The 23807-nt window shown below is 40.4% G+C and overlaps 1 protein-coding gene across 6 annotated transcripts in view; it reads left to right on the top strand.

Annotated features, from left to right (window-relative positions):
• The window catches only part of PACSIN2 (protein kinase C and casein kinase substrate in neurons 2), a 110323-nt gene that overhangs the window by 65684 nt on the left and 20832 nt on the right, over positions 1-23807 (top strand). For all 6 annotated transcript variants that reach the window (XR_010921953.1, XM_067559319.1, XM_067559315.1 and 3 more), the window contains 3 exons: positions 17318-17474; positions 22308-22543; positions 23301-23456. Coding sequence is in view for 5 of the 6 variants with exons in the window: in XM_067559319.1 (XP_067415420.1) it covers positions 17318-17474; positions 22308-22543; positions 23301-23456 (549 nt within the window). In the remaining variant the exon portion in view is untranslated. The remainder of the gene's footprint in view (positions 1-17317; positions 17475-22307; positions 22544-23300; positions 23457-23807) is intronic.

Genomic DNA, 23807 nt, shown 5'->3' with positions numbered 1-23807 from the left:
AGCCTCCACAAACTTTTATCCATGCTGATGCGAGTCAAGGACTCACTGCTGTAGTGGACACAGCCCAACAGCGTCTGTGTCAAAGTTCCTTTCCTACAACCACCACCAATTATGATCCTAACCACCGATGCCACCTTAATCGCTTGGGGAACGCATCTATATGAGCACTCAAACTGTGGAATTGGTGTATCCAGAATAACATGTCCATTTCAGCAGCGTACTTCCTTGGATGTCAGAACACCACTGTGGATGCATTGAGCAGGACAGTCTTGCAGGATCACAAGTGAGAACTGGATACGGGAACACTTCAACCGATATTCAGCCAATGGGGCTGCCCCACCATGGATCTCTTTGCCACTCCACACGTTGCCTGCTGCCCCCAATTCTGTTCCAGAGCGTGACTGAGACACAAATTGCTGGGAGACATATTCCTCAGAACATGGGATGCACAGTGCCTTTATGCCTTTCCTCCCTTTCCCCTCCTGTTCTGAGTAATTCACAAAATACAGGAGGATCAAGCTCATATCATTCTAATAGCCCCAGCATGGCCTTAACAGATCTGGTATACTTACCACCTCTATATGATGGTATATTGACCGATCTCTCTCCATCTAACACCGTGGTTCCTTACACAGGAAGCCTTCTCTATCCCAATCCACAATGCTCCACCCTCAAAGCCTAGCTTCTCCATGGTTCCAGGATTCTGAAATGGACACTGTCCTAGGGCGTGCTGTCCTCTCCTCAGCAGAACATGTTGCTCCAATGCCCTAGCCTTCCAACCAGGGGCACTGCTTTATAGTCACCTACCATGGAGCACCCATAGGGACCTCACTGGAAGAAGAGATGGTTACTCATCCTGTGCAGTAATATACTGCTGAGGTTCTTCAAGGTATTTGTGTCTATGGATACTCCACTACCTGCCCTCCTCCCCTCTGCTTCAGAGCTGAGAATATAAGCTCTGCGTCAGAGAAGGAACTAGGGGCGGTTAGACTGCACAATGAGATATATAAAATAATGTCCTGCGCACAGCACGAGAGGGGGAAAGTGCACGTGTGGTCCGACGAGCACTGCTGCTGATCTCCAATCCCAGGCATGGGGCGGTGTCGCACCTATAGTGGAGCACCCATAGAGAAAGACATCTTGAAGAACCTCAGTTACTGCACAAAGGTATGTAACCTCTTAATATGCTAATATGATCTAGTCCTCTTTGAAACTGGAGTAGATCAAAACATGTTAAACTGTTAGTGTGTGTCAGCAGGGTCCACATGATAGTTGCTCTGTTGCAGGCTAGTGCAGGGTAGATTCGCAGGCTAGCTTTGCTGCAAACTAAATGTTCGTATAGACAAGCCCTATGAAACTCCATAATTTACATGAATGGTCAGTCACCCAGAAGTGTAAGGTTCTGTATCCCAAGTCAATCTCTATCACCTTATCCCTTTTGTGACTGTTCATCTGAGAATAAGATACTTATTTTCACTGTTATTCAACGTACCACTTCCACCAAGAGTCATAGCAGTAATAGTGGCCCCCACCTAAAAAGCTTATCAGCTCCCAGTTTTCTTTGAGTAGATGCAGGTGTGTATTCTAAGTAGGTGTGTGCTCGTCCTGTGCACTGGAGCTGAAGACTTTTGCCTAGCAGTATCCATAGTGGGGCAGCGTTCATGCCTCATGCCTGTAGCACCTCCCCTGGCTATATGAGGTGGTAGCGCCCCAACCCTTCTCATTTCATTCTCACCGCCTGTCAGCTGGAGTTGGAGTTCTGTGTGGTGGTTGCCTCACAACCTCATAATTTATCTTCTTAGCCTAGTTTTATTATGCATAGTTAATAGTGTTAAAGTCGTGGCATATAGTAGTGTGTTAGCGGTAGTGCTCCCTGGCAATGCTCTCACTGTGGTTTGTGCATTGCCCTTTATGTGGAATGGTGATTCCCAAAAGTGACCCTCACATGTGGTGCTTGCTGTGCCTTCGCAAAGCCAACCTTAAAGAGCTCTGTTCAATTTGTAGATCATTCAAAAGAGTACTCAGGTGGCACAGGACCTTCACCTTAAGCAGCCACCTGCTTGAATAGGCCATGAAACCTGATCGAGGCCTACCTCAGTTCACCTTCTGGTTTGGAAAGTGCTGCTGCTTCCCTTCAGGGCAGGGACCTTTCCGAAGAGGCGCAGGAGTTGTTCTCCATTATCGGTGTGTAAGAAGAGCGCTCATAAGGTCCCAGGGCAACTCTTTTGCCTCCCCTAAAGAGAGTGCAGACCAGCACAGGACCAGATGCAGGATGGCATGGCTGCCTCTTACCTTGCTCTGGTACAGGGTAAGGAGAGCAGACATCCCATACAGTTAACTCTGATTCCAGCCTCTGGGTTTCTATTGAGTGTGGTACCAGTGGGTACGATGACGTTACTCACAATGTCAGTGATTTCAGCATACTAGGCTGCAGTGGACCTACTCTGCCTTTCAGTCCTGTCCTCGCTGCCAGTTCAAGACTTTGTGAGGCTGGCATCTGTGATGGGACCTCAGGTGGAGCGTGCCGCTGAAGTCTCTGCCCTGCAACCAGGAAGCACCTCTTCTTGGGATTAGTATGGACACTGTACAGGAGACAGTACAAGGTTCTTTGGTATCAGGCTCTTCCTCTGCACTGACACAATCAATGCTGCAGATGGTTCCATGGGGCTTGTGGCCACCATTGACACTGAGGCATTGGGGGGGGCGCTCCAGAACTGCTCTTTGCACCGGGACTGAACTTTGTCTGTGACATCAATTTTTTCAGCACAGCTGGTGCCAGCTACATCAGGAATGCTGATCCAGACCTCCTCCTGGGCCATGGATTAGTTGGATTGCCTATTGACTTCCTCTGGAGTCACCCCTCCACCCATCTTTAATGTCACAGGACTCCTCTGCTTCACAGTTGGAATCCTCGTCCTCCCGCTTCACTTCACCAGAGGGGGTCTGAAGGCCACTGGTAGACCAATATGGCTATCAGAGTTGGCATGTGCCCCAGGGCCAGGATGGAGGTCTCCCTTGGGCTCAGTGGGAGCTCCTTGCTCCCAGAGGTCTCTCATCATTCAAGTCAAAGGTGAGATCATCTGCTCATGCAGCACTGGTGGCAGTGGATCAGTCGCAAGTCCAGATGCCCCTGGTTTCTCTTTCTGTAGAGTTGCCGGAGTTTCCCCATCCAGAAACGCTGCCTGGAACAGGATCTGCCTCTGGCCCAGCCAACAACCTCATCCTCTTCTCCGGATGATATGACATTACCTGTTTTATCCTCCCCTTCCTTCCCTCCCGGAGGACTTCAAGATGAACCAGGACCTTTTACATTGGATGGCCTCGTCCCTGGGTATTCAGGTGGAGTTTCTCCAGGAAAATACCCATAAACCATGGACATTCTCCAGCTATCTGTCCCTGGGTTGATGAGGTGCTCATCAAACCTGTGGGGGCTCTATAGGATATGCCAACCTTGGTACTGCCAATGCCAAATGCTTGGTGAAGCATTATTTTGTGTCGGTACAGGGATGCAAGAGGTTTTATTCCCACCTGCCCCAAACTCCCTGGAGGTCATGGCGGTGAATGATAGAGCCCAGTGGGGTAGGTTCATGTCCTCCCCCAAAGACAGAGACTCGAAGTACCTGGACCTTTTGGGCAGAAAGATATACACTTCCTCTTCGCTACAGTTGAGGATCGCGAACCAGCAAGCTCTGCTGGCCAAATATGACTTCCTCAATTGGTTGGCTATGGCCAAATTTGAGGAGCAGTTGCCTGAGGCTTCTCACAATGAATGTCAGGCATTGGTTGCTGAGGGCTGCTTGTTGGCTAAAACATCCTTGCATTCTGCCCTATATGTGGTGGTCAGTTCAGCCAGGGCAATGGCCGCGGCCAGCAGTTCCCAACCTTTTTGAGCGTGCGGACCCCTTTCCAAGCTCCAAACAGTTCACGGACCATGCTACTAGTTTTATTTGAAATTGTACATTTCCTTGGTGAGGATGTTATTTTTCTTTTCTGCAGACCCCATAGTAGCCTCACAGACCACCAGGGGTCCACGGACGACAGATTGGGAACCGCTGGCTTAGGCAATTCCTATGAGGAGGACTTCCTGGCTCCAGAACTCTGGGATCACACTGATTGAAGACTTGCCATTTGATGGCCAAACCTCGTTTTTGGACAAGACTGATGAAACCCTGCTTTCCTTAAAGGATTAGAGGACTACCTTTCAGTCTTTGGGGGTGTATGCGCCACCCATGCAGAGACGCCATTATGGGGTGTGGCAACAACAGCCGTACAGGTTGCAGAATTCTTTTGTACAGCCTGTCTCCCCTCCCCTCAGACAGCCCTAGGAAAAGGGATAGGTCTCACAAGAGGAAGTGTTTAAGTTCAGGGCCTGGCCACTCTGTACAACATCACTCGGTGCTGGCTAAGCACCCATTTTGACTCAGTCCAGAGCACTGTTCCAATTGTTGTTCTTCCTCCCTCGACCATCCCCCCCATTCTTTTGGGGACAGGCTGGCCTGTTTTTACGGTGCCTGGGTCTCGATTTATGTCTGACAGCTGGGGTCCTAGACATTGTCAGATCGGGCTATGCCATCGAGTTCCTCTCCATGCTCCTTCCTGATCCCACCCTTCCCTATCCCTCTTCAGGGACTCCTCTCATGATACCCCTCGTCAAGCAGGTCAGCTCTCTACTGGCATTGGGAGCAGTGGAGGCGGTTCCACAAGAACATTGGGGTCATGGGTTCTACTCCCAGTATTTCTGATACCAAAATCCAAGGGTGGGATGAGGCCCATCCTTGACCTCTGTGGACTCAATAAATCAAATATATGAGGTTCCACATGGTCACTCTCTGCTATCCTCCCTACTTTGTCACAGAATGACTGGTTTACTGCTCCAGACCTTCAAGATGCCTACATCCATGTGGCCATTTTGCCAAGTCACAGGAAGTAGCTTAGCTTCATGTTATCTCCACCACTTTCAGTTCACAGTTCTGTTTGGCCTCTCTCTTACTCCATGACTACCACATTGCATTTTGAAGGCTCAGGGAGCATCTCAGGAGAAAGGGAATCCATATTTTTCCCTACCTTGACTGCTGATTGCTGAAGGGAGGCTCCCGAGAGAAGGTTCTTGCCCGCATTGACACCACACTATATTTATTCGACAGTTTGGGACTCGTTTTAAATACCATGAAGTTGACTTTGGCCCCCCACTCTGCAAATAGTCTGTTGGGGCCAGTTAGATTCTACGAAGTCGAGGGATTGGATAACTGTGCCTCAGTTTGCAATCACAACCATCCATGACAGTCTGTGCATGTCTGAGCCTGTTGTGCCAAATGTCCGCTTGCACCCAGGTGGTCCAGCTCGCGAGGTTGCATCTTCACCCTCTTCACATGAGGCTCTGCATGGGTGCCTGCCCTGCCCTGCACTCTAGACAGATTTGATCGCCTTCCTCCATCAGTCGTGGGGTTCTTGTGCTGATGGAAGTCCCCAAGCAATGTGTGCCCAGGGGCACCCTTCACTTGGCGCTCTTCAACCAAGTCAGTGGATACTGACATGTCCCTTTAGATGTGCTCCCCAACCTAGGACTTGTTGAGCGTGCAGGGTTTGTGTTTGGAACAGGAAGCGTAACTCTAAATGTCTGTGCTGGAGCTTTGGGTCATCCACAATGCATGTCATGCCTTCCAGGACTGTATCAGGCATTCAGTGTTCACATGCTCACCGGCAATACCACCGCGACGTACTATGTGAACAAATAAGGGGGAGCTCACTTCAGATGACTCTGTCTGGAGGGGATCAACCTGTGGTAGTTCTGTATCAAAGAGGACATCACCCCGATAGCTATCTCCATAGCAGTGTTCCAAAACCATCTCCGAGATCATCTCAGCAGGGTTTTCTATTCAAGCCACAAATGGCCCCTGAAGACTTAAGTTCATCCCCACTATTGATCTCTTTACGGCGAGGGAAAACAGGAAGTGTCGCTTATTTTGCTGTTGGGAGGGTTTTGCTCCAAGTTCCTTGCCAACGCTTTCCACTGTAGCTGGCAGTCAACTTCTGCTGTACGCATTCCCTCCTATTCTGAGGAGGGAATTCCTCAGGGAATTGACCTATTTCCCAGGTCATCGCCAAGCCCAAGGTGGATTGAGCCAGGCTCATCCCGATTATCCTGGTTTGGCCAAGACACATTGGTTCTTAAACCTCCTTGCTGTGTCCGGTCAGCCTCCCATGCTGCTTCCTCTCCTTCCCGACCTCCTCACACAGGACCACAGCTGCCCTCTGCACCTTGCAGCATGGCTACTGCATGGCTGAATGAGGAGGAAGGTTGTTGCCTGGCGGCTGTCCAACAGGCTGTACTCAACAGTAAGGAGCCTTTGCTAAAACAGACTACTTGGTGAAGAAGAAAAGGTTTTCTGTGTGGTTCTTGGCTCGTGGGACCCATCTAGTAGAGCAGTGGTTCTTAACCTTTCCAAACTACTGTACCCCTGAAGCCTGAGTCCCATCCCCACGGGGCTGAGGCATGTAACTTAGTTTCATGGCGCCCCTGTGGCTCCAGGCAATTGCCTTTCTTGCCACCCCCAATACCAGCTCTGCACTTGCGACCCCTCTAAAACCCTAGGTTAAGAAACATTGTAGTAGAGACTTCCTTCCAGGACATCTTGGATATCTGCTGTGTCTTTAGGAATTGGACTTGGCACTCAGTTCTCTGAGAGCGCGGAGTATTGGCAGCAATATTGGCATTTCATCCTGCTATCTAAGAGAGATCAGTTTTCTCCAAAGGCAAGGTGATGAACATTTTGAAAGGACTTCTCCACCTGCATCCTCCAGTCCAAGAGCCGGTCCTCTTGTGGGACCTGAACACAGTTTTAGAGTTCTGATGGGGCCTCCATTTGAGCCCCTTGCATCCTGTCCACTGCTTCTCCTGTCTCAGAAAACTGCATTCTTGACAGCCATTACTTCTGCCAGGAGCGGGTGTGAGTTGCAGGTTCTAGTGGCTGGGCCTCCTTACATGCAGTTCTTCAGAGACAAGGTTATTCTGGCCATATCCAAAGTTTATATCCAAGGTGGTCTCTGTTTCATTTAAACAGAGGGTGTATATTGCATCATTCACAGGCCTTTTCATAAAAACAATTAAACATTTAACTGAATATAAATTGATGAAAACAAATGACTATCTTTTGTACATGCCTAGCTTACTGGGGGTAATACTGTAACGTTGTACAATTTGTATCTATAATACTATATTATAGTATAGTGCTTAACATTCTATTATAGCATAGTAATTAATTTCTGTTATAGTATACATCATAAACCTAGTGCCTGATAACAGCCAAAATTAAATATATAATTTAGGACCATGTATTCATATGCTGAATCTACAAATCACTGGTATCAAGAGGGAATTATGACAGTCCTACACTGATGTATAATAAAATAGATCAATTTTAGCTTTGTGGTCTGGATTTTGTCTGGCTAACCTACTTCTGCAGTACTGTCATCACCAGCTGTGACTTAAAATTTTGATATCTTCTACTCAGTGTGTAGATGTAACGTATGAGCAAATGCAATTAGCTTCCAGTAAGGACTGAAATCTTTGATATGATCTCAAAGAACTATGATGTTAGGATTCAGACCTTTTTAAAGTTCAAATCTGTCAGGGTTCTCAGTTAACATGGCATCTTGTCCTGTTGAAGGTAGAAACTGGAAAGCTAGTTTTTTCAAAACATGCTGCTTTGTGCTTTGACTTTAAGAATGCTCTTAAGAGGGTGACAGGTGAATGTTTCTTTAATTTATTTCCTTCAGAGTAAGTTCTGGTAAAAGGCTAGGAGAATTTCATGCCCAGCATCATCACATCATTCCTTGCCTTCCTTAAGCAGTTTAAAAAAAAAAAAAAAAAAATTGAAAGCGTGGTGAAAATTTGGGAAGTAATCAATTACTTAAGCAGGTCTCCTCAAGAATGCAGCTCAAAAAGTATTTCCGACACCTCTTGTCTGTGTCACATCAAGGAATGGGAAGTCTCTAAATGTTAAAGAACACAAACAGTTCAGTTTGTCACCAAAGCATCCAAAAAAGTGCCAGTAAGAAAGACAACATATGGTAGGACTTCTTTCTGGCTCAACTTTAAATTTGAAAGTTTGACCTGTATTTCAACCCAGGACACCAGTAAGGCCCCATAACCTCTTAATGAAAAAAAGAGCCAAAAACTGTTCAAGATTAAACAGTAGGCAGTGCTACTCCCCAGCCTAATCTGTAGCCAAAGTCAGCGGCTTCTATTCTGCTCCTGCATGTGCTTGCATGCCATTAGAAGTGTCCTACAGGGCATATAAATAGAATGATAGACTACATGCCAGACCTTACTTTTAATTTTTAAATATGAAATTTTAATGGTATTCTTATATTCAAGGATCTTAATTGTTGTTTTGGTAGTGACATCCTTATACAGCAATGATTAGCAGAATATTCCAGTTCTTTAACTCATGCTTTCTGATTTTAGAATGGTATAGCTCCAAGGGTGATAGGTCCCTATTACACTTCCTGCACACTCGTCTTTTAAATGGAAGAGCGTTTATGTTCATTTGTATTATCTGGTATCACTTTTTCAGAGCTTTGTTCTTACCTGGATTCTTCTTTAATTCATTTATGGAGCTAAAGGGTCAGATTTATGAAATTAGGAGTGCATAAATATATAATCTAATGGTCAAATACCCATGTTGAGCACATACGAATAGCTTAGATTTATAGCTGGCCATATGTGCTCACAAATTAAACATGCATACTGGTGTGTACCCTATTTTGAAAATCTGGTATGTTTCAAAATAAATCAAAGTACTGTTACTGTCTAAATTGCCCATTTACTATACAAATATTGTTTATCAGGGAAAGAAAAGTTTCATATTACTTCGTGATATTTAAAAATTAACACGAATTGAAATGTTTGAAAGGTGCTATTTTGACATAAATAGAAACGCAAACTTTGTGTAGACCCGTGGATACAACAGAGGGCAGCTGTGGAAATTTCCATCAGTTTGCTTAGGGTCTGACTTGAAGTTAACGGTTAAAACCCACTTAATTTTTTTCCTTGGCTGTGAATGTTTATCAGTAGAGGATGTCAGTTGTAATGGTGTCTTTTGGTATAAGGAAGGCTTTTCACTTTGTCCTTGGCCCATTTCACCAAGGCCAGCTTGTTTAGGAGTTAAGATAGCAAGGCCAAATTAGGAAATGCTAGTTTTCCCAGTATTCCTAATGTCAGATGTATCTTTATAAATAGCTCATGGTTTGCATTTTTGCTCAGCCAATTCCTGGAGTGTTGATGGTGGTAGCAATTAGTGCAATATACCTGATTTTGTTGCCTGGAGCCTAGTGATAGGTAAAACATTCTCTTTCTAAAATTTTAATTAATCAAGTATCAGTATTTTGTATGTGGTACCCACTTTTTCATTTCACCAAAATAAAATGAACTTTTAACTTTTTAATAGTTTTTTTCCCCCAGTCCCATTAACAATAAATATTTGTACTGTGATAATGTGTAGAGGTCCCAATCATAGTTCAAGGTGCTATAGAGCTGGTGCTATACAAATGCATAATAAATAAATTGTAAGGATAGTGGCAAAAGTTGACAAAACTCTAAATCTAAGAGAAATATGTGGTCTTAGCATACAATATAATTCCATGCAAAATACTAGTATAGTTCTATGAATAATCTTCTTGCTTCACAACTATTTTTCACTATTTATACTATTTTCCATTCTTTTGTTTTTAATAAACTCTGCTTGTTTTTAACAATGGTACACATTTATTTACTAATCATTTTTAATCGAACAGCATCTTTTAAGATCAAGTAACAAACCCTAATGCAAGTTCTCTGGATACTAGTGCATTAGAATTAGAATTTATTTTTAGTTAGCTTCTGTATCAGAGAATGACTTCTTGGTGGACCAAACCAAATTAATTAAAAAAAAAAATACAAAAACTAGCCAAGGTCAAGTCATATACAGGAGTGGAAGGACCGGGAGATGGAAGTTGAAGAGTGGGCTCATCCTGCAGTGGCAGCTCCTGCTTTGTGAGCTGGTCTGGCTCCCCATACTGGCCTGTTGGTTCTCACCATAGCATACAGGCAGGACTCTCCTTCTGTGATGCCCCACCCCACCCGCTTCCTGGCCCTAGTCTCCCCACTCTGGGGTTTGTGATGCAAGAACTGGCAGTGTGAATGCTTTCCACTGACACAAGGAGCATAGTGAGGACATACTACAGTGGTTTCATTACATAACTTATGTCGACAAAACTCTGTAGTGTAGAAAAGGCTTTTAAGGTAAGTAGGGCAGCAGGGATAGGCTGTAAAGGGCCTGAGCTGTGCAGATGAATAGTTTGTGATTACATTGACAAGGAGCCAATTGAGGGATACACAGAGAGAGGTGACATAGTCAAAACAATGAGCCAGGAAAGTGACCTTTGCAGTAGCATTTTGAATGGATATCCTATGTTGCGTTGCTAGATTTCCTGGTGGAGTGTCTTGTGGAACCCTGGCAGCCAGATGAAGTAGTGTAATTCTTTGTTACAACTACAATTAGTCACAGATATTCAATATCAGTTGGCATTGAAACTTACTTGGTAGGGAAAGAAACTGCTCTTTAAGTCTATTGGTGAAACCTAAAAATCCAAGTACAAAGCAAGATACAGAAAAGTATTCAATTATATAGCACTGTGTACTTAATAAGAACACACACTAATTTAATAAAACTAAAACAATATTAGAAATTCTGCATTTTCTTCTGAAATTGTAAAGAACTTCTCAAGCCTGTGATTTACTTTCCATCTCTGAGACACTTGTCTCTCGCTGGAGATGACTAACTGAATGGTTTAGTTGGCCGTATGTTACATGTGATAGATAGCAACTGACCTAACAGAGTCAGGATTATGAAAAAGTGGTTCAGACTAGTAGAATGGTTATATTTTCATATAGACAGACGGTAGCCATACATAGAGCGGAAAAGAGGTTAAAATCTTGTGCCTTGATGATACTATGTAAGTATAACTCAGACTTGAAAACTAATACCTACTGGGTAGTTTTTTATGGTCAGCTGCTACCGATGATAGAATTTGTCATTTGTTTTCAGCTCAAATGCTTCTGAAGAAAACAGCTTATAGAAGCTAACTTTCTCAATTATGACATGATGAAATTGGAATAATAGTATTGTGTGTTTTGTTTTGTTTTTAAAAATTATTTCCAAAAGTAAGAATTTGAATTAAAAACCTATTTATAAAGCTGTTTTTAACTAAATAGGATCACATTTTAAACTTAAGGTTTCTAAAATCAGCCATTGGTTCTTTCTTTCCCTGTGGTTCTTGGCAACCACAGAGCTTAGGAATCTCCTCAGGATACTTGGCTCCCTGGCCTAAACACCTTGTAGTAGTAGGCATCAAACTGTACATTCCACACTTGATTGTCTAAATCTTTTGGTGCTGCAGTATATTTTGTCCATTGTTTAAATGTTGTTTTAACTGTCTTCACAGTAAACTGTTTACATCAGCATTTTTGGGTGGAGGAAGGCACAATAATGGCTAATACTGACTCTGTTTAAAAAAAGATTTTACTAAGCTATGCATGAGAGTTGTGTAGAAATCTGTATTAAATTAAGTCATTTAAAGTTAGAGAGCACTGCATCTGAAAGTTCAACTTTGAAATTTTAGATAAGGATAATGTTAAATACTTTAAAACTAAAATACATTTCCATTCCAGTATGTGAAAGTAATTCCAGATTTCAAGCCTAAATATTTTCTGGCCAAAGTTTTAAATATATGTGTGTGCAGGGAGAAAAGTGGAAGTTTACTTGTAATTTCAGTTATGGAGCCAATACAGAGCAGCTCTATTGTATAAATATAAGATAGCAGTTTGAAACAAAAATTAGATTATCTTCTCTCTTCCCTGGCAATGAAGATTATTCCCCAAGTTTATGTAGAACATTATTCCCCTTGAGTTTTCTTGTATGGGGCAGTTTTAAATGTGTCAAACAGTGGATTCCATTTTTTAGACTATTCTGCAGCCTATTAGATTTTGCTGTTGAGAAATTTTCCTGATAATGTAGTCTAATTTTTCTTTTTAATTTCATTCTATGTTTCTGTTGGAAATTAATGAGACACAGAAGAGACTTTATAAAGATTAAGACAATGGCATTGTGAAAGTAAACTACATTCTTTATAACACATAAGTACGAGGCTATTCAATGAAACTGATAGGCCAAACACTTTAAAACTGATAAAAGGAAATACTTTCTTACACAGTGAATAATTGACCTGTGGGACTCACTGTAATCATCCCATTGAAGCTGAGAGCATAGCAGTAGGCACAGAAGGATTAGATGTTCATATGTATGATGCTAGCCTCTTTTTACATTAGTAGAAAAAAACATTTTTAGAAGTATGTAAACTTCAGGACATAAGACAGCTTCTCACTGCTGCAGATTAAGATGAAGCTTCCTCTGTGCAAATTATTGTGTAATTTCTCATCATGGGATTTCTCGCAACTGTTCTGAGGCTACTGGTACAGGCCATTGCCCAACTACATTAGGTGGAGACTTGATCTGATATAGTATGGCAGTTTTGAATGTGACTTTGAGACCATCTTACCACAGACTTTTTTTGTCCATGTAACTTTTCAAGGTGAAAAATTGATTTGCTATACTTGGAACTACTTTCTCTCTTCAGTTTAAATTAAAACATTCTTTCAAGAGAGGATTCTCTCCCAAACTTTTCAGATTTCGGTGTGTCTCATTTTGTAAGTATAACTAAAATATATTTTGGTATCACATTCACATTACTCTAATATTGACAGTCTGATAACCAATAAAATTCTGTTCAGTAATTTGGGTAACAAACATGCATGACAAACTAAACAGTGCAGTACCAATTTTCATTTGCACAGAACTATTGTTAAGATACTGGCATTGAAATTGCTGCAGTATTATGGCAAGAGAATAGTAAAAGATAAAATTTGGGTCCTTCATGGCTTACTTATGAGGGCCTCCAATATGATAATGTGGTTGCATATTATTAGTGTCAAACTCAGTGAAGTTCAGATGACATATATTCATATAGTCACATCAGCAAACCTGACAATTAACTGCCATATACAAATAATAAAAAAAACTTTGCAATTTCTTTTCTTCTTACCTAATTGTTTTTCTTGTAAGTGCTTAGTAGCATTATCCCTGCTAACCACTTTGTCTCCCTCCTTGCTTCTTCCTGGGTCTCTTGAATACCAACATCATTAGGTGATGGTGATCTCAGCTCTAGCTGAACTACTCCTGGCTAGTTGCACATTGCTGGATGGATGGGTGAGCTGGGAATATTCATGTGCCTGGATAGAGTTGAGAAACATCGTGTAAAATCAGGAGAAGTACTAGTTGAGAAAGGAAAGGGGGTGGTAGGACTTCTTGCAGATCTGCTGCAAATCTAAAATGCCTAAAACTAACTTAGGAAACTTCTTGTGATTCATTGTTTTCATTTTTATTAAAATTTTACCATTTTTTATAACACTTGTAATGGACTTATCATAGAATCATAGAGTTGGAAGGGACCTCAGGAGGCCAAGCTAGTCCAACCCCCTGCTCAAAGCAGGACTAACCTCAGTTAAATAATCCCAGCGAGGGTTTTGTCAAGTCGCAGCTTCAAAACCTCTTAAGATGGAGATTCCACCACCTCCCTATGTAACCCATTCCAGTGCTTCACCACCCTCCTAGTGAAAAACTTTTTCCTAATGTCCAACCTAGACCTCCCCCTGCAACTTGAGACCGTAGCTCCTTGTTCTGTCGTCTGCCACCACTGAGAACAGCCTAGCTCCATCCTCCCTGGAACCCCCTTTCAGGTAGTTAAAGGCTGCTATCAAATCCCCCTCATTCTTCTCTTCTGTAGACTGAACAAGCCTAGTTCCTTCAGCCTCGCCTCATAAGTCCTGTGCTCCAGCCCCCTAATCATTTTTGTTGCCCTCCACTGGACTCTGTCCAACTTCTCCACATCCTTTTTTGTAGTGGGGGGCCCAAAACTGGACACAATACTCCAAATGCGGCTTCACCAATGCCAAATAGAGGGGAATAATCACTTCCCGTGATCTGGAGCTCAGAGCAATCATAGTGGATTTGGTGGGTGTGTGTATATTTATATTTTAAATACTGCTTGGGGGAACTGGTTATGTAAAGTTACTACTAGCTTTCTAAATGTACCCATTAGTAATTCCTGGAAAATGGTTTTATTTAAGATGGTTGTTTCACTTACAGAGTGTAAAAAAAGCTCTGCATCAAAAAGAGTAAGTGCTATTTCATAACATCTTAGGGTCAGCCCTTTCCCAAATGATAAAAGCTTCAGGAGAATACACCAGAGAGAGACTTTGTGTTCTGTGTATTAAATCATACAAATTTAAAAACTAGTTTAATATGCTAAATGTCATGTAGATTAAAAACTGAACTTTAAATCCTATATATGATGATGCTGGCTGTAAGTGAATGTTACATACTTCTAAAAATTCTAGCATGCATTAAGGGTATAAAAATTTGAAGGTGAAGTCAAAGTAACCTATAAAATGGGACAGCTTCTAGGTATCCGTGTGGATGCAATTCTAGGCCAATAAGGATTCTGGTTGTGATAGTGGCTTTTGTGAGGTGGATCCCTATCCACTAGGGAATGAATGATAATAGACCAGGGGTCGGCAACCTTCAGTAAGGGCCATGCCAAATCTTTATTACCCCCCACCCCTCTCCCAGTGCTGCAGCTGGGTGGGGGGAGGAGGGAGGCGGTGTGTCTGCAGCCCCGTTCTTGACAGCAGCAGGTCTGCAGGCCTGTTCCTGCAGGGACCGCAGAACTCCCGGCCAAGGGCGCCACCTGGCCCAGGTGGAGAAGAGGCTGGGTGTGGGGTGCTGCTTGGGGCTGGGAGCAGCACAGCTCCGGCCAGGGCACCACGTGCCACTCAAAGTCGGTGCATGTGCCATCTTTGCCATGCATGCTGTAGGTTGACGATTCCTGTAATAAACTATCATCTTGTTCCACAAGCCTCTGCATGGTTTGAGGGTGGCAATCTTAAGCCATTACCAACATGGCCAGAAACCTAGAACTAAAATGTTCTCTATTACATTATGAATACTATGAGGCATCCAAGACCTATTAGCTATCGGTATATTAAATGCTAAGAACTTGGCGGTAATTTTAAATTTGTAGTATTAAGGACATATTCTGACTTGCACAGCCATAAAATTCCAAGTATGTGTAATTAGACACAAAAATAACTGATATGAGGATTCCACTAGTGATGGAAGTATGCATAACAAGTTTTGATAGCATTCAGTTGAAGAACTAGAGTTGGAATAATTTTGAGCAAATATGTCTGTTCCTCCATCAAGAGTATGGTGGAGACCTTTTTTTGTACTGCTTTTTTTCTAATTTACCTAGTCTTTGTGTAATTAATACACAGTCATATTTGCTCTCCTAGTTGTCAGAATAAAGTGAATCACTGCCCAGTTTCTATTTCTGCTGAAAATAGGGGAAAACATTAAAATTTCTGTTACTAGATAAATGATGTATGGCAAGGGCAGTTTGACCATTCTCACTTGAGATTTTGATGACTGTGTGTCTATCTAGTCATATCCTGTGAAGCAGTTATTTAATGGTGAATACCTGTTCTTTGACAAGATTAAAACAAATCACTTGTGTGTAGCTAAGATAGATCAGGTGTCTTTTCGGGGGGAGAGAAGGAAGGTTAGTTGCCACCTGGCATTCTTTGCTTTGCTGAAATGGTATGCTGAACAGATTACTGTAAGGGCATTAGTTGTCAAAGTCAAATAGTCTTGTCACTTTTGGCCTAGCATATTTCTATATCAAATTGTCAACCAACTCAGCCATTGTTGAGCTGAAAATGAAGTGTGGCCTTTTACCTTAATGTAGGAAAAACAGTTGCTTTTGTTTCATTCTTTCTTCTAAAAGTGGGAAGAGTATTCTAAAAGTGTACACTTATGAACTTGATTGTAGACCTATTCTGAATCAAGTGGATTTATAGATAGGTTACTTTGATATTTTGTCCAGTTTTCAGTCATTTACAAAATTCTCTTCTAAAATTTTGTAAAACCCAAATCTTTTAGGTTTACTTGAAAGCTGTGTGTGTTTAGGACTCCAAATCACTAACAGACTTTGTCCATATGTAAAGACATAAAATATATTTGAATATGAAATATTCAACTATACGTTCATCCTCTATCTGACTACCAAATTGTTTCTTCACAGTTGAATAGTTTTGGCAGACAAGTAAAATAACTGATTCTCATATTTATAAATTGGACAAATTCTGTTAATTGTTTTCAATGTTTACAAAAGCTTTAGTTGACCTTCACAGTACCTGTGGAATATTTTTCCATTTTCTTTACTGGATGCACATTGATAATGGACCTGGTGTTGGCTCTCAGATTCTTCCCAAATGAAACTTTACAGTATCTTCTAGAGTTAGCTACCTGCTTACTCCATTTTTAAAATCTGTTTCACTATTGCAAATCTGCTGCCTGTCCTCTGTCTGCCAGATTTTAAGTGGTTGAGCTCTTCCATGTTGTGTTCTTAGACTTTATACTCCTTTACCCTGGAGTTTTTTTTTAAGTCATACTAAATGTAAATCTCACAATACTCCTGTATTCAGTCTTCCTTAACTGTAGTTTCCATAATACAGAAAGGTGTAGTTTGTTTTAATACAATTAACAGCACATTAGGACGTGACTACTGAACCTCTTAGTGGCAGGTGTTGGAGTAAAATCTTGTGTTTTGTGTTGAGGTTAAAGTAGAAAATCTGGAGGCAAAAACTAGAATATTACTTGGTTTTGCAGACATCAAATAATACTGTAAAGCAATTGTTCTTAAGAAACGTTTCTCATGGTGACTGACTTAAACTGCAGCCAGAATTACATTACAAAAGGGCTATAATTTTATTACAGTTCTGGATGCCATTAGTACAGAAGTGCTGACTTAATATATATTGGTTGTTCTGTTTTTATCTTAGATTAGTGTAACTTTCAAAACCAACCGCATTATTTTTAGGAGGAAAGCATGCAATGTGACCCTCGATGTTACTGAAAATGGTTTGCCATAGTCTTCCATGATACTTGAAATTGAAATCTCATATTCAGTTCTCCAACTTAAACTATATACTTTCTCATATTTTCTTTTAAGTTAACGTATACCGTTCTGTTGAAAATTATGCTATAAACAGTGGAGTCTGTTACTGTTTTTTATGATCTGTTTGGTTCCCATTTTCATGCTGTTTTATTATGTGGCCCACAGTTTTCAAATAGCAATTCCTAAATATTTTGTGTATTCATAGGTTGGAAATTATAAACGCACAGTAAAGCGAATTGATGATGGTCACAGACTTTGCAATGATCTCATGAACTGTATTCACGAACGTGCAAGAATAGAGAAGGTCTATGCTCAGCAGCTTACAGAATGGTCAAAAAGATGGAAACAACTTGTGGAAAAAGGTAACCAAAATATCATGAGATTAAACTCTGAGAGGTTTAATTTTTGTTAAATGAAGAAAATAGTTTCTAAAGGAACATTTCAACATTAGTGATTACAAGCTGAAAGTATGCACTGAATATCTTAGCCTCTTAATGGAGTCTTTACAAAAATACCAAATGCTGTAAAAGATAAGCACAGTTATCAAAACTAAATTAAGGCATCTACTCCTAAACCAATGGCTTGCTTGCTTGTTTTGTGTCAAAACAAGTGAATCTTCCCCCCCTTTTAGATGTTGTACAAGAGAACTTAACTATTGATATTTCAGGTAAGTAGTGGTAGAAGACACATACTACGAAGACTGCAATTGAACATTAAGGAGACAATGGCACTTGTGGTGGAGAATCAGCAATGAAGGGATTATGAATCAGTTTCAAGGAAGGCTGCTTTGCCTAAGATTAGTACATAGTTACAAAAGATTTGAGCATCATGGTGGACTACCAAATAAACATGAGTGCCCAGTGTGGTGCTATGACCAACAGAGCAAATATAATTTTGAGTATATAAACAGAAGTATATCAAATAGGCTATCAGGATTATATCAAAACAGGGAGTAGGGAAGTTATTACATTTGAATGTGGCACTACTGAGCAGGGTGGATTGATTTAAATCAAGGCATTTTAAATCACTGATTGATTTAAATCAAGGCATTTTAAATCACTGATTGATTTAAATCAAGGCATTTTAAATCACCAAGAGAAAATCATTGATTTAAATCAAGTTTCCCACTAATACTCCTTCACATATTTCTTAAACAATGGTGCAGATCTGATCACTAAAACATGTTAATTTATAACTCAATACAGCATTTTACATCATCTAGGAGGGTATACTTTGTGTAATTTTTTTAGATAACTTGATTATTATTAATTTAGGAAATAGTACATAATACTCATTACTTGTGTCAAACTGCAGATGCAGAAGCAGCACATTAGGAATGGTAAGAACTAAATCACAAACACAATAGCACTTACATTTTATTAAACTAAATCGTAAAAATTACATAAATGTTTCATATTTGCAGTTGCAGCAGTCTCCTGAGTTGCCAGCTGATGGCTGTTCTTAAACTTCTTTTTTTTAATTTTCAAATTTTATTAACTCTAACAGACAAGTCATCACAACACTAAATGTATGCTGTCCTTAAAACTTCTACAACTAGCTCTCATCTTACCCACTCCCTCTGTCATTTTTATTCATAGACTGAAACAGAAATGAGTTCTCCTGCTTTTACAACTCCCAGTCGATTTCTTAGCTGTCAGTGAATAATGCCAAATGATGAAACTATTCTCTCTCTGCCTGCAGAGGAAGCTACTGCTGTGAAAAGTTGGCGTAGGAGCTGAAGGAACTCTGTTTCAAAGTGCCTGGCTAATGATTTCTGCCAATTCAGGGGAGTGACTTTGTTCAAAACATCATCAGTAAACATGTACTGTTTAAATGGTTCCGCTCCAGCCCTGAAATTTATTATGACTGGCATAACTGAGGAGTGATTTTGAGATGCCCATGCCATGACAGCATCATCATCTTCAGAAGTTAGGCATCTACCTTTATATCTGGAGTCGAGAATGTTCGCAGGAAAGTGTGGTGGAATTAGTGCTTGATCCATTTGCTTCTTTATTGCCTGCAGTTTAACTTTCTGGTGAACTTTCTTCAATGTCTCTTGAAGTGCTGCATTGCTGATGCTGTCAAAATTTGGAAGGCAACAATTTCTCTGAAGTTTATTTAAGGCTATGAATATAGGCTTCAGTATACTGAGCATATCTTCTACATTCCTTTTTAATCCAATGTTAGATACTTTGGATGAGATACTTCCATCTATTTTATCATGGTTTTCTGCACAAAGTTTTATGAAAATAGGCCTGTTCTTAATAAATTATTCAAAACAATCAGACACAGAATTCCATCGAACATCTTGAGAGAGAATTAGTTTGGATCCTCCTGCTCTCTTCAGTGAAGCTGAAGCAAAATGGTTGTTACAGAAGTATTTTTTTATTTCAACATTCTCTTTTATTCCTGGAGAAGACCTACTTAAGTCTTTTGGCTAAAAGATGCATTAAATGGGCACTGCAGCCATATATTAAGGATCATCCTTCCGTTTCTTCTTCTAAGTATCTTCTCATCTTTTCCATATTTGCAGCATTGTCTGTGACAAAACTGCGCACGTGACAGTTGAATTTTTGTTCACAGTTCATTACAGCTTTCACTGCCACTTCTTTTAAATATTCTGTTGTGTGGGCATTTCCCGATGTATCTATTGTTTCTGAAAGATATGCAACCCCATCTTTTGTTGTCAGACAGGCACATATTACTGGATCATTGTGTACATTGCTCCACCCATCAAGGCTTAAAGTGGCAAATTTCCCCTGGGTATTTCTTGCACATTGTTCAAGTTCCTTCTCATACACTGTATCTAGCAACCTTCCACCAATGTCTGCTCTACCAGGTGGAGTCTAGGCTGGTCATAAGGACTCAGCCATGTCAATGAAGTGTTTATTAACAATGTGAAAAGGAGAATTTGTGGCATAAATGAACTGAGCAATCTTTTTATCTATGGTGTCTTGTTGGTATTTGCTGGTCCTTACTACAAACCCGTCCATGGTGGTGGTTTTACTGGATGATTGAAACATTTTGCTTGCTACTGATACTTTGTCATGTGAAATACACTGAGTTGTAGTACTGCTGCTAAAAGTACCAACGGATGACTCTAAAGTTGTTGCAGATAGACAGTCACAGTCAAAGTCTCTTATGCTTAAATGGAATCCTGAAACAAAATTCTAAAATGATTTTGAATAGTCATTCTTCTCAGTTCTTCTCACTCTATTATTCAGTTAATCATTTACATTTTTTTCCAGCAAGGATGCAGATCTGATTCAAAATTACCAAAAAAGCTCAGACTGCCTCAGCTTAATTTTGGAGTAAGCCCCATAGAACTCACTGGCACTTCTGTTTTTGAGAAAACAAGTATAGGATGGGGTTCCTTTGGGAAAGCTGAGTTATGTGGAAGTAAAATAGGGAATAGACTCATGGCATCACCATTCTGGTCTGTGGCCATGATGTTCCAAAATAAGGGATATGTATTATGTAATAAGAAAATGACACCCAGTGGCAACTGGCAACTCTAGATTTCTCTTACTGCAGCTTTCAGTATCGTATACTTGGGTGATAGATTCTAAACCTAGTTAACTAGTTAAAGAAGCCATAAGGATTAGCTAAGCTAAACTTTTTTTCTAGCAACGTCCCACACAGCAAACAGCTTGGGAATTTACTTGTTGAATCACACTGGTACTAAAAGGCATAGAGAGAGTCTTGAAGAATGATGCATTGCAAAGTGAATTATTTAGTAACTTTGTTACTAATCAGTTGATCCACATTGTTCTTCAGACATATATCTACATCTTCATCTACATCATCTTCTCCCAATAAGCTGTTTTCATTATGATGTTTCATTCTTGCAACTAAGACCTTCATCTCCTTCTTGCACTGCTTACGCTTGACACGTTTTCCTTTTTTACCCAGGGAAGGAATTTCTTCAAAATATTCCAAGATAGGGTCTCTCTTATGCCCTGAAGCCATGACAGTTTTTCTGTGGCAAAATTGTGGGGGAATATAGGAAGCTGTGTGTGTCCTGAATAATGTCTTCCCTTTTTCTTTCCAGTCCACTCCACTGTTCCTTTCTACTCTGCCTCCGTCCTTTGTCTTTGTCTTTTTAAGACAGTCTCTTAACTAACTCCTCTGCCTTGCTTGTCCCAGCTCCATCACTACATAAGCCCAGATCAACAACAGTCCTATCCAGCCTGTGTCTTTCTTTGCACAGGTGACTTTAGTCAGCTGAGAAACAGAAACTGAAAGCCCAGAACCTTCAAGAAGCAAGAGCTGGTAGTTGGGCTGGACAGACTAGAGCCACTAATTCATTTTTATGAGACTGTAAGTGTAGGTTTAGCATGTTTTAATTGTCTCTTTTTTAAATGAGAGAGAAATTTAGTATTTTATTGATTTAAAAAAATCAAAAAAATCTTCTTTAAATAGAAAAAATCAGATCTTTTTATTTAAAAAAAAAAAAAAAAATTAAAAAAAAAAAAAATCCACCCTGTTACTGAGGCCACTAGTCGAATACTGTGTTCTTTCTTGGTGTTTATAGATCCACAAACATTTTGAAAAATTGGTGAGTCAAGAAAATGATTGAAGGACATACTGTCTGGTGACACTTAAGGAACTCAGTTGATTTAGCTTATTGAAGAGTTGGATTTAGAGGGGAATTGGTGGTGGTCTACAAGAACCTACCTGGGAAGAGAATTTCTGATAGAGGGCTCTCTAACAGTCAAAGGTATAATAAGATCCAGTGGTTAGAAGTTGAACCTTGAAACTGAGAACAAAGTGTAATTTGTTAGAGAGGTGTAATCCCCTGGAATAATTTACCAAGGAATGTGGTGGATTGCCAGTCACTTCAAATCAAACTTAGATGTCTTTCTAAAAAAAAATGCTTAATTCAATCACCCATTGGGTTTGATGTCAGAATTAATGGTTTAAATTTTAATGCCTATGTTTAGACAGAAGGTCATTCTAAATGATTGAAATGGTTCCTTTTGGCCTTAAAATCCATTAATCTGTAATTACATAATTTTTAATAAAAAGCATGAAAATACACTAATTTCAGATCTAAGATGTAAAATAAAGGTAGGATTATATATTATGTACAACTAAAAACAATTTAAGAACTCATTAGCAACAAATAGCTTCAGATGGCTTTTTAGGGATGTGTGTTGTGATTTATCGAAAATGACATGACCTGTTGTGTTTAGGTCCACAGTATGGAACAGTAGAAAAGGCTTGGCATGCAGTTATGTCAGAAGCTGAAAAAGTGAGTGAATTACATTTAGATGTAAAATGTGCACTGATGAATGAAGACTTTGAAAAGATCAAGAACTGGCAGAAGGAGGCCTTTCATAAGCAAATGATAGGAGGATTTAAGGAAACAAAAGAAGCAGAAGATGGATATAGAAAGGCACAGAAACCATGGGCGAAAAAACTAAAAGAGGTACAGCAGTAGTTGCATGTTATGTATCAATATATTGATGCTCACAGAAATCACTAATGTAGGAAAACCACAGAGTGTATTGGATCCTTTCTCATTCTGGTGTGTCTGCTTTAGATCCTTTCTGGAGAAAAGTCTTCTCTTGAAAATTCCTCAGTAACCACTGTCCTCTCTCCAACTTCAGTAGTCTGAGCAAAGTTCTGGAGAAGGTGGCGTTAATCTATTTTTCTGTCCTTTTAGTAGCACTTGTTTGTACCGATAAAGGATTTATGACTTAGTTGAGGCACAAGCCGCAGGAAAAATGTACTCAAGGAAAAACATCCTGAGTGGGATTTACTTATTTTATTTAACATTGTGTCTGTTATTTAAAAGAGTATATGGAAGAGGAGATGGACACAAGCAAAAATTTTATTCAGGGCTTTCTGTGAGTCATCACTGAATCTTTCTTTCCTCAATAAGTTTAAGCTAAATTGAGTGACAGTAACTTACTTTGTATGGAAAAAGAATGTCAAATCTTATAAATATAATATTTAGTTTCCTCAGACTCGTTCTCCGATGTTGTATTGTGATTAAAATTGCTTGAGCATAGCAACGGGTCTGAATGTAAAGTCATCTGTCCATCCCATCTTTTCCCCTCCCCCCATATGCTATTTTCTTCATTACAATGCGATTATAAGACCCAGTTAACCCACTCAGATATAGATGCTGTTGATTATTTGTCAATTGTACCAGACAAAAAGGTTCAAAACTTCATTTGTAGGTAGAAGCTGCTAAGAAAGCATACCATGCAGCATGCAAAGAGGAGAAACTGGCTATATCCAGAGAAATGAACAGCAAAGCAGATCCAGCACTGAATCCAGAACAACTAAAGAAATTACAAGACAAAGTGGAAAAAAGCAAACAAGATGTGCTAAAGGTAAACTAGGCATGCTAGTGTACTATTCACATTAAATGTTCTGTGTATGCTATCCCTTTGTGTGGAATACACGCATAGCAAACTGTAGTACAAATGAGTGCAATGTTGGAGTGACAAACTCTTTATACGGAACATGGCACGTTTTAAATTATGGTTCTTGTGCCAGAGCCCAAGTGTTAGGAATACATACTACTCTCACTAACCTGCCATTGACACGTGCTGTGGAGAAACAAAAACAACGATATGTGAGCTTCACATAGTACTATTGCTTTTAGTAATCCTGGGTGTGGGGGGAGGAAAGGAATTCTAGGACTGGGGTGAGGACCAAATTAGTCTTTCAGTTTAGGGGAG

The sequence above is a fragment of the Emydura macquarii genome, unplaced genomic scaffold (assembly GCF_026122565.2).
Source record: "Emydura macquarii macquarii isolate MOO-44397 ecotype Brisbane River unplaced genomic scaffold, CSIRO-AGI_Emac_v2 contig_2205, whole genome shotgun sequence".
NCBI lineage: Eukaryota > Metazoa > Chordata > Testudines > Chelidae > Emydura > Emydura macquarii.
Note: the sequence above shows the minus strand (reverse complement) of the source record. Positions and strands in the feature narration are given on the sequence as shown.